Genomic DNA, 12,199 nt, shown 5'->3' with positions numbered 1-12,199 from the left:
CACAGCCGTTTGTCAATCAAACACCTTGAAGATTGAACACGTTCATGCTGCATGCTTTGGACTTTTTCTCACTTCACATATCAAAGACATTTTTATGAAAGATTATTTTTCTATTATTGGGACTATATTTCTTTATATATTTGTTTCACTGTGTATTTCACAAGTTATTTGCACTTGCTTATTTTCATTATTTGCTCATATGTCTTGTCACTAGACATATTTTTCATTCTCATAGCGCGACTCTTTAAACATGGCCCATGTTAATAGGTGAATCTTTTTGGAAAATGTAAGTTTATTACATATAGAGACACTATGCATTTAGAATAATTACATATCAAAATCCAGATGTCGAAGGGTTGAATGTGTTTCAGAAACCAGTGATATGCAAAAATATGGCAAACCTTTCTTGGGTAAATCTGCCATATGAACCCTTATAAATAGACACCTAGATGTCTACGCTGGCAGGGATGGCAGGAATTGTGAATAGTAAGGAATTAGTCATGGTGGTGGGGCTAGAGGGAGGAGAGTGGGAGTGGGCTGTAAGAACTCTAGTCGTTGAAAAACATTAAAAAGGCCTTTTCTGTTTGCTGCTGTTCCTTGCAGAGATAGGCTGAGGATGATGGTATGTTCTCCTTCCTCCACAGGCATAACATAAGCACTGGAGGTAGTGGAATTTAAATAGACGTAGCAGCACCTGCAGCTGTAACCAGACTCTTGATCTTGTAGGGGCCCAGACAAAGTCTAAGTCCCCCGTCCCCCCCCGGGGGAACAATTGAAATGGGATTATGTGACCCAAACATTAAGGCCAGCACAACACTATAGGGGGAAAATGTGGCAGTGTGAAAGCAGGCTATGTCCCTATGAGCATAGCCTATAGCAGGGGCACTCCAAAATATGCACTGGACCCATGCTTCTATAACCGATTCCTTAAACCAAGAGTTCAGGTTAATGCATCCACCAAAAAACAAAAAAAACAACCTCTTTAGACACTTGAATCATGCCTGCGTGTCTTACCATCAGTCAAGGGTCCGTGCCACCTTTATACGAGACCACACGTTCTTTAGGCTTTGTTAACAAAATCAGACAACATTTTCTTTGTTCTATCAAAAGGAATATTTAATCAAATTTAAAAGATGACAATTGTGACTTTTTGCCACATACAAACATCTTTATGGTTATGTTTCTTTATTCAACACTTTGAACAGAGCTATCCTAAGGACATCATGTAACTCTTATTTGTACTAAGGAGAAAATTTGACCCTCATGTGTAGAAGTGTCAGAAGAAAAGTCTGATTTGCCCAAAGCCATCAGTTAACTCCCCACTTTTATGTTTCTAGGAGTGGTTAGAAAAGGAAGAAACGGATGCTATGAAGAGCAACACGCTTTTCTTTCAGACTCTTTTACATGCAAAGACCTGTGTTGTGTGAGTTTGATGTTTGCGTCTGTGAGTCACTTATGAGTTCAATTAAAATTTGTGCCAGTTTTTACCTTTGGAAAGTGTGCTTCAAGACTTCAGGTTTGAAGATTGATAAGGAGGTCAAATACAGAGTGATCATTCTGCATGTAGTCTGATAGTAAGTATTTCTCAGTGTTTTACATATGCATAAATGTCTAAATGCGTATTTAGGACAGTCCATTTTGAACATAAATTTTGGTCCCCTGGTCACGTGATGTATGATGCTAGCAAGTTGCAATCTCTCTTTTCCAGTAAGATCCAAGGCACACTCTATCACTAACAGCCCCAACTACTCTGGAACCTTCCTCCTGGAGATAAGCTCCAACCACATCAATCTGCTGTTCCACTATCCAGTGACAGTGGCTTCATGGCCAATAGGAGCATTCTTATTGGATAGTGATATTTTTAGTTTTTACAGAAGCCAAGACCAAATTTCATATGTTGGTTTGAATGTTTAACATCAGACACACAGTCCCTTCTGGAAAATGCCAAGTAAACACATTGTCAGACTCAACTTGACCCTGGGAGCAGGGTTCTGGGTACAATGCCAGCATTTTATGTCACCCATCTGTTGGGGTATATCTTGCACTGCAATCCATTACGACCCATTGGATGCTTGACAGTCTATAGGTTTGTGAAGATTTTCACTTATCCAGGTCATGGTCTGTGTTATAATGCATCAAATTAATCAATTGTCTCTATGTTAGATCTTAATAATCAATGTGATTTTGCAAAACTGGAGACTTTTTCAAAATGTGTGTTCACGTAGAGTGGGATCTTTTATGATCATAAAAAGCTTAGGGATAAACCTCACTAAATATTAGATTTTTTTTTGTGAAAGGGCAGTGCCTAATACCCTTCTTGGTCTTCACAGCTGTCCAGGACTCTGGACCTTATGGCAAACATAACCTATCCCTTGCATATTCATCACAGACAAAACCTGGCCTCTCAGCTGAACTATTTATGTAGCTGATCTCTGATTTCTGAGGGCACATAATGCAGTATTTCTATTCTTAAGTGGATTGTCCTAGGACCTGGGGGTGATAATAGGAATGGGTTGCCTGAAAAGTCAAGCTTGGTCACATCCGTGCTATTGGTATGTGGAGATCTACCTTCCAACAGTAGATCTGGCAGGGCATCAAACTCACTATATACAGAGGCTGAATGCGAGTATCTTGCCTTCCGATTATTGGCCAGGGCCTCAAAACAGGAAGGCGGATGGGTTATCCCGGCAGACGGACCTGGAACCTTAAGACTACTTTTCCAACATCCACAAGTTGACCCGTTCGGGGTCCCACTGTGGCTGTTGGACTGTTTCTCAGGGGGGAGTATTGTCATGAACCTTGGAATACTGAAGTATTTCTCCTTTGAATATGTTACACAGTGGGGGGGGGTCTTCTGCCCTGTGTTTGACTGTTTAGGTACTTTAATTACCCCCTGGGGCTTCTGTCTCATTACACATATCAGTCCTCCTATTCAAGCTATCAGACCAATCCCTGCTGACCCTGTTTTAAGTCTTCATTTGCATGGCCAAGAGGACCTAATTGAGAACTACAATATACTTTATAATTGACCAATAGGAAAGTGGTTGTTGGGCGCAGGGTGTTCAAACTGCTCTGTATAAAAGTGTGTGTGCATCCAATAAAAGAGAGTCCTGTTTGAACTTACATACAGCCTGCCTGGTGTTTGTTCTGAGCTAACACAAATGGATTCGAACGGCACATAGCTGTAGTTCGAATCCCGGAGCATCGGATGACCAAACCATCAGACGTTATGATCTGCAATCTGATCCAATAGTAGCAGAGGAGTGTCGGGAGAGTGGAACTGAGCGAGCAAGGGTCTCGTTACAATAGGGTTCTTTAAAATCCTGTTTTTTCTATTATTTTTTCTATTATTAAATTGGGAGGTGGGGTCTCTAGGTCTACTCCACACCAGCCAATTTGTACTGTGCCCAAAAATATTTGATATTTGCCCAACCTCTAAAAGAACTTCTCAACCTTTTTGACCAAGGTACCCTACTCAGTATCAGCCAAGTTGTCAGATACCTGTCCTAATTTCTTTTGTTTCAACGTAAATTATATTTATGTTTTTTCAAACTCTGCACAAAGAGACATTATGAAAATGTGTTTGTTTTAAATTGTGAAAGACAATCCTACTTCAGTATCTCCTCAACAAATAAAGCACCCCAATATTTGTGAACTGGTAAAGGGGTTCTTTGAGCCTCTTTAGAACCCTCCCTCCAAGAACCACATTACCCTGTCCAGAGGTGTAAGCTTACTTCTATCAGGGCTGAGGGGGTATTTCTAGTGGATTCTGCACTCTCTCATTTAACCAATTCATAGAGTGGGGAATTAACCCCTGGCAGGATCGAGGCAAAAGGAGCGCATGGTTTGAAGGCAGCTTTAGTGAACGGGTAAAAATGTTCACAGACAATGAATGGACTGTTAACCTGCCATATTGGTTGTAGCCTATTAGATCTCTTTTGTACATCTTCAAGTGACTTCACAGCTTCATATAAACTTGGTTGGCAACCACTGGTGTAGAGAAGAAATGATATACCAACCAAGACAATCTCACTTGAATGTCTGGGTAGATACAGATTTCAAGTCTTGTTCACATTTTATTCTAATATTTAAAGCCAACTCCAAAGAACATAACATTTAGTAATAAGCTATAGGAATAGCTAGACATCCACTAGCCATTGCTAAACGTAATGTTTCAGCCTATGACCCCAAAGGCCTGCTTGTGATACTGGCATTCATGTGTATGTTTTAAACCACACTATCCAATGCAAACTGTGTGATCTGAGCCAAAAGCAAACTCAACCAACTTTAATGAATAGAATCAAGAAGTTTGGAAAATTTGTTATGAAAATATCTGCAACTTCTGTTCCAAGTGGACATAACCTGACCCTATGTACTGTATTTTACTGATCATTTTAGCCTTGACTGGAGTTCTCCTTTAAAGTGAATACATGGCGGACTGCCCTATACAAGGACACTTTTAGTGATTTCTGGCTCCTGAAAGACAATTATTTCCAGCATGCTGGTAGAAGGCTATGGCAGATGCCACAGACTTTGGATGCGCTTGTCATTACCTGTAGATATTCCAGTGATTGTAAGCGAATCTTAAATCTTTGTAGAAAAGCATAAAAAAACACGAAGCTCTTCTTAATGCATATACTTGCGTGGAAAACATAAAAAAAATCTCATTTACTTTCACCAGAAGCATATCTGATGACAATGAGTCATAATACACAAGTGGTGCTAATATATTTAGAATCTCCATGAAAATATATGTATATAAACAGCAAGTTGTATAGGAACACTTATGTATTATAACGATATCGAGTTCCCTACTTTAGATAATAAACATTTACTAAGTCACCTGTATGTGTTCTACAAAAGTACTTGACGTGTGACATCATAAAGTAACAGGACTCCTCACTGGCTCTTAAAAAAGAAAATCCAATAAAAAAAAGGCAAATATTAGTTTAGTCTACCTCTAACTGTACTTTCCAAATTTGCCCCACCCTCTGCAGCAACTTTCCAAATGTAACTGTAGAGTAGGGCACGTAGGTGGTCTATTGTAACTATTTTAGGCCATGAGATGTCCCCATAGCCATGAGTACGGAAAAGCTTAAGAGTTGTTGGCGTTGTATACCATAGGCCGTGCCCTGCCATTAGTGGTGCAAGGGATTTTGGGCATACAGTATATATATATATATATATATATATATATATATATATATATATATATATATATATATATATATATATATATGTATGTATGTGTGTATATATATCATCATTTAGGCAGCTGGGCCTCATTTTTGTAGCTTACCCTTGGGGGGGACGGGGACGTGGAGAGTTGGGAGTAGCACAAAAGACTTTATGCATCCTACTTGCATCCCCTGTCATTGGATGCTGAGCTCTGGGACACCCTCTTGTAGGTGATATGTCTCCTGTTTCTCTTCTCATGCCATATCTCTCTGTACTATGCTGTACCCTCAATGCTGAGTGATGTCACCTTTAGGGAATGGCTGAAGTGTGTAAATATACTTGCTTTTACTGATTCAGTAAACCATTAAAAAAGGTGATCCTGGTTTGGACTCCTTCTACCCCTATACGGGGACATCTGGAAACAAAACAAAACTTGTGCCCAAGTAGCAGAGTGGGATTTTTTGGTGTAAAGTCCTAAACATGTGTGCAGAGATCTGTCAACAGCCAGTCAAGCCAAGCCAGGACTGGTCACCCTGTAGCTGTCCTCACATACAACAGAGAGTATGTTGGTTCACCTGAGAGGCTCCATGCCCAAGATATGCTGCTTAAACAAGGTTACTATCCCTGGGTCTAGGCATGAACAAGCTAAAGATCGGACATGCTTCCTTGCTGCACAACACTAAGGCCCGTACACACGACCGAGTTTCTCGGCAGAATTCAGCCAGAAACTCGATCGGAGCCGCATTCTGCCGAGAAACCCGGTCATGTATACACTTTCGGCCGAGGAAACCGACGAGGATCTCGTCGGGCCAAATAGAGAACATGTTCTCTATTTCCTCGTTAGTCAATGAGGAAACTTGGCTCGCCGAGATCCTCGGCGGCTTCACAAGGAACTTGACGAGCAAAACGATGTGTTTTGCCCGTCGAGTTCCTCGGACGTGTGTACGGGGCATAAGAGTTGGTTTTAGTCTGGCCTGTGTATTCGGCTCTCCCATCATGCTTTGCAATCTGGTGCATAAGCTGTAGATAGCAATGACCTTACTTGATGTTGGGCTAAAGACACAGGTGGCTGCTACTGTTTGGGGTCACTTTTCCCAACCAGGGTTCCACAAGGGGTTGCCAAGGGTTCCATGAGCACTTATGAATTGATATTCCTTCTGACTGCTTATTCCTTCCCACTGCAACATGGGACCAGCGAAGCCTCTCTGGCAAGTGTATACTGTTGCCAATGATCTTTTATCCGTCTGTAAGGGGGCACTTTACCATAAACCACCAATGTAAGAGGGCTCTTTCAAACTGCCCACCAATATAAAGAAGCCCTTCCCGCTTGACAACAAATGTAAGGGTGCACAAATTAGAATGTAATGAAGCACATCTATGCCAATCAATAATGTAAAGCCACATGACACTGACAATGTAAGGGGGTTCTCCATTGACCACCAATGCTACAGGTTTCATTGCTACAGGTTTCAAAGAGATGCTACAATCTCCATTGTCTGTGATTACTTCTTGTACATTATCATTATCAGTTTTGTTTTGTGCTGAAAATAATGTTGTGGTATAGAGCATTATTTTTTACTATATCTACAACTCACCGATGATGCTAATAAAACATGAACTGTAGATTTGTAGATTTTTAGCAGAGGTTTGCAACGGCTTTAAGATGTCTTCCAACTCATGCACCTGATTACAAAGCAAAACGGGAGAGGATACAACCACTGTGCTGGCCCTACGCAGGGTGGATAATGTACCGTATATATAATTCTTTCTTGCATTTCAGGTGTGTAGTTATATTAGGAATGTTGCTACTGAGGGAGGGGGAAGGTTGACTATGAAAAGTACATTCAATAATCCTTTAAATGGCCATTATACACCCATGAAATCTATTTTGTTCTTCCAGTTAGTCCTTGGTGCTGTAAACCTCTCCATATTACATAGCTGTTTTGTTGTAAAGACTGTGACACTTTTTTTAACTTGTAGTTTAATAACATTTTTAGTAACACATAAAGGTAAATGTTCTTATTCTATGTGTCACAGTCCTGCCTCTTGACATATGCCCAAACTATTTGTGTGAACGCCAATCAGGTATAAATATAACACCATGTATTTATGGATTCATTAATAGAGAGAGGAAGGAAGGGTGGGTTTCATCAGTTTACTGCTGCTCTTTCACTGTCTAATTACAAGCTGGGGGCAGGTCCTCCATGTAGAGTACTTGGAGGTCCAGTGTGTAGGACATACAGTTAAATGTGGGTCACAAGACTGGCTACACAGAACTGAAAAGGACAAACATTGTCTGTGTATTGTTGCCTTGTTCATTGTCAAATTGCAGGCTAGCGGGAGATCTTATGCCCCGTACACACGATCAGTTTTCCTGTTGGAAAAGGTCTGATGAGAGCTTTTGGTCGGGAATCCTGTCCATGTGTATGCTCCATCAGACTTTTTCCAACAGGAAAACTGCTGGAAAAAGATAGAGAGCAGAATCTCTTTTTTCCTGTCAGGAAAAAAACTGATTGGAATTTCCGATCGTGTGTACAAATCCCAACACGCAAAATTCCTACGCAGGCTCGGAAAAAATTTGACGCAAGCTCAGATGCATTGAACTTAATTTTATTGGCTCGTCGTAGTCTTTTACGTCACCGCGATCTTGGCAGTCAAAAGTTCACTGAGCTTTTGGGTGACCGTGTGTATGCAACCTTTTCCCGACGGGAAAACCGGTCGCGTGTACGGGGCATTAGACTTGCTATAATAAAGACTACAGTGCAATGTGTAAGGGAGTCTACAGCAGGGGTCTCCAAACTACGGCCCTCCAGTTGTTCAGGAACTACAATACCCATCATGCCTATTCATGTCTGTGCATGGAGTTTTACAATGCCTCAGTTCAGGAACGCTTAAGGGATGCAGTTTGCAGCTCCCTGGTCTACAGCCTAGGACCTACCCTTATTGTCTGGCAGGAAAGGGCAGGTTACAAGACTGGCTGCACAGAATCAAAAATCTTTTTGCAAATAGGAAAATTTACATTGTACTTTAAAGATCTGTGCATTTAGCAATCTGCCCAGATTTAGGATTTATACCTACAATATCAAACTGTAAGAGCTGCAGTGTAAGATACACTCAGTGAGACCACAGTTCCTCTCATTGCTGCATTTTCCCTCCCTTTCCATTGTACCACCCAGTGCACTGTCTTTTTCCATACTTATTTGTTCTGCCCAATTGGGAATTTCAGCTGGTGTGCAGAAAAACATAGCCATCTTTTATGATGGTATTATGAAATGTTCATAATTCTCTATTACCTGAAGATGCTCTCTTTTACCTGGAGACTAACATCAGTATAATCTACTTTATACACCACTACCTCATAATATATACCTTTTCAGTAAAGCACTGAGGCCAGCCCATACATATTCTCACACATAGACTAGATACTTGACACTGAATCGACACAGAAGGCAGGGAGTCTACGCCCGCCATTGCTTTTATTGAATGGTCCAGTTTTCTTCTTTCTTGTCCGCTTTGAGACCACCTGTATTCCTTGTCGACAATCCAATTTAAAAATAATCCCACTAGAAATAAAAATATTGCTTACAAACAAAGCTAAGAAAGTACGCGCAAACGACCTTAAAAGTCTGTCTCGCTGAAACGCCTTTAGCGCGATTCCAGAAATGTCATTCCACTTTTAGTCCTTCTTGTGCCATAGTTGGCATTCTCATCACACACTCTTCACCTGGGTGATAATCTTCTCCTGTCTTTAGGCACTGAAGTTATTCTACAAGAGAAGGGAAAAGAAGAGGTCATTAGAGGTTTATTGATTGCTGGTTATGGAATGCATTGAGGAAAGCACTCCGTACACTTGTGCACTAACAGTCAAGGTTATTGGCCAAAATAAAAAAGAGCGTCCTACAAAATTGGATAACTGGAATCTATTTGTAAGTAATAAGGGAAAACATACTGTTGAGGTTATAGAATAAGAACACCTTTCTGAAAAGTTATCTGGTTTGTTGCTCTGCGTACCCATTTGAGTCACTGGAATACATTGCCTAGGGCACTATAGATATATTATGGCAGGCATAAACCCTGTCTCAGCCCAGGTTCACACTGGGTACGATTTGGTACGATTTGAGATGCGATTTCACATGTCAAATCGCATCTCAAATCGGCGGCATTTGCCGGCAATTGTCGGTAATGGCACCGTTCCTGTACTACTTTTTGCGATTTCGGGCCGCGATTTACATTGAACCCTGCACAGATGTCTCTTAAATCGCGGCCAAAATCGCGGCAAAACCACAGCCGCAAAATCACGGTAAAATCGCGATTTTTACCGCGATTTTGAATTCGCAGCAGTGTGAACCTAGCCTCAATGATATTTAGATTGCTAAAATGGTGTGAATCATAAACATTTGCCAATTTTTTTAATAGAATAATGGCAACAGCAGTGGGCATTGTCCACGTAATTTGTGTCTCCTTAGGCTATCTGCACAGGGAATTTGTTTTTCTCCTCTGTACGCCAGAGAAAAGCTACACACCTAAAGTTGGATATTGCATCAAACGAGCGGTATGGGATTCCGTTGGCCAGAATACTTGAAGTGATTGTTCTTGCAATAGCACTAATATGGCTACAATCGACTACTATCCTTGATACTTGGACCTTGTACACTCCAAAAGCTTGTCCTAAAAATTTGGATTCTAGTGCAAATAAAAAAAGTATTAAGGACAGTAGTCAATTGTTCTTATTGGCCAAAATATTAATAATATAAATTTTTTCTGGGCATTGGAATACATTATCGCTCAAGCGCTAAAATGGCCTAAACGCGCCTAATGTTTTTAGGAGCACCAAGAGTTATTTCCTCTTTAAAAGCTCCTCTCCTGAATGCATTTATGGGCCCGGATTCAGATAGCCTTTACGTCGGCGTATCTATTGATACGCCACGTAAGTCCTACGAAGCGCCGGCGTATCTTCTTTCTGTATTCAGAAAGCAAGATACGCCAGAATTTTACTAAGATACGGCCGGCGTAAGTCTCTTACACCGTAGTATCTTAGGCTGCATATTTACGCTGGCCGCTAGGTGGCGCTTCCGTAGATTTCCGTGTCGAATATGAAAATTAGGTAGATACGCCGATTCAGAAATGTACGTCCGCCCGGCGCATTTTTTTACGTCGTTTAAGTAAGGCTTTTTCCGGCGTAAAGTTACCCCTCATAAAGCAGGGGTAAGTCATGTTAGGTATGGACGTCGGAAACGAACGAACAGCGTTGTATTTTACGTCATTTGCGTAAGTCGTTCGCGAATAGGGCTGTACGTAAGTTACGTTCACGTCGAAAGCATTGACAGTTTGCGGCGTAATTTGGAGCATGCGCACTTGGAAACGTTCACGGACGGCGCATGCACGGTTGTAAGAAACGTCAATTTCGTGGGGTCACAAGTAATTTAAATAAAACACGCCCACATCATCCACATTTGAATTAGGCGGGGCTTACGCCGACACATTTACACTACGCCGCCGTAACTTAGGGCGCAAGTTTTTTCTGAATACGGAACTTGCGCCCTAAGTTACGGCGGCGTAGTGTATCTGAGATACGATACGCCCGCCGATAGATACGAAAATGTATATGAATCTGGGCCGAGATGTTTTTTTTTTTTTTCAGTCTGTAAACGCTTTTCTTTTAAATCTCCCTTAAACACATACAGTACTGTATGTGTATGGACACATAGGGTAACATAGAGCTGTTTTTACAGGCTGGAAAAAAAAAAGCCTGTGCAAGTGGTGTTTTTGAAGCCCAGTGTGCATGAGGTCTTAAGAAGCTGATAATACAGGGTGACCATGGAGTAGAACAATTGAGAGACACAGAAAGAGCATTGTCACCCTTTAAGGAAGTGCTTGAACAAGTACCTTCATGGCATGATCACCTGGGATTATTTTAATGAAAGCTGCAGATTTGCAGTGGTGAACACCTAAATTGTCCACCAAGGCAAGGGGGAATATTTCCACTGAGTAAGACATCATTCCTATACTGACTATTACAGTGATTATAAAGTCTTCTTTGTTTTTTTCTTTTTTAATAATATTTTTTTTTTTATAGTAAGCATGTTATACTTACCTGTTCAGTGCAATAGAATTGCACATAGGGGGCTCAGAACCGCCTCTTCTGGGGTCACCCACTGGCGCTCTTGGCTCCTGCTACGGAGGTACATCTACAGATTTGCTCCCAAGCTGCTCTGCCTGCATCCATAGACACAGACAGCATGGCTTGGCCCCGCCCCTGCTCCCTTATCACAGGATTTGAATGACAGCAGCAGGAGCCAATGGATCCCGCTGCTCTCAGCTAAGACTGAGAGTAATGGCACCCCACGCATGTAAAAAAACAAAAAGACCATGCAATTTCCCTGCTGTCACGTTTTTTAAAGGTTGCATGCACCCTTTTTTTGCGGAAACAGACATGGCAACCCATTGCAATGAATGGGCTGCGGTGTCCGCGCAAACACTGCCAACAAACACGCAGAGATGGGAACCTAGGGTTAAGTGGAGAGCTTTTTGGTTCACATTGAGACTCACTGATACAATCCACTGGTAATCTTGCCTTATAAATGTTCAGATATCTAATTACATTTAAAATTAGAGTATTTAAAAAGTCAAATACAACTTACTGTAGTTTAATTTTGAAGCCAATAGAAAATTCCTGAGAACATAAGCATTTTATCCTGCAGCATGTGCAAACTTTGCATTATGTAACAATTTCTCTATTTAGTGAAATGCTTTTTTATTATTCTCCTATTTTATTTACATCTCAGTCACATAAAAGGCACTGCCTTCCCTCTCTGTACTCATTTAAAATTCTGTTTCATGGCAAGCGAGTGGTGAGGGACTAGACACCAAATGCAGGAATCAAAATATCAGAATGATTAAAGGCAGTCACAAAATTGTCTTTCCTAACAAAAAAAAATAAAAAATATATATATTTTTTATTATTATTATTGAAAATGCACATTATATATGAATATAAAAAAAATACTTTATGTTTTATAAA

The 12,199-nt window shown here is 40.9% G+C and overlaps 1 protein-coding gene across 1 annotated transcript in view; it reads right to left on the bottom strand.

Moving 5' to 3' along the window:
- Positions 1-8,615: 8,615 nt before the first annotated feature.
- The window catches only part of SHISAL1 (shisa like 1), a 217,937-nt gene continuing 214,353 nt past the window's right edge, over positions 8,616-12,199 (bottom strand). Inside the window, exon 5 of the mRNA XM_040345814.1 lies at positions 8,616-8,944. Coding sequence (XP_040201748.1) covers position 8,944 — 1 coding nt within the window. The 3' untranslated portion in view covers positions 8,616-8,943. The remainder of the gene's footprint in view (positions 8,945-12,199) is intronic.

Source organism: Rana temporaria, chromosome 3, assembly GCF_905171775.1.
Source record: "Rana temporaria chromosome 3, aRanTem1.1, whole genome shotgun sequence".
Taxonomy (NCBI): Eukaryota; Metazoa; Chordata; class Amphibia; order Anura; family Ranidae; genus Rana; species Rana temporaria.
The sequence above is the reverse complement of the archived record's forward strand: the minus strand, read 5'-3'. Positions and strand labels throughout refer to the sequence as shown.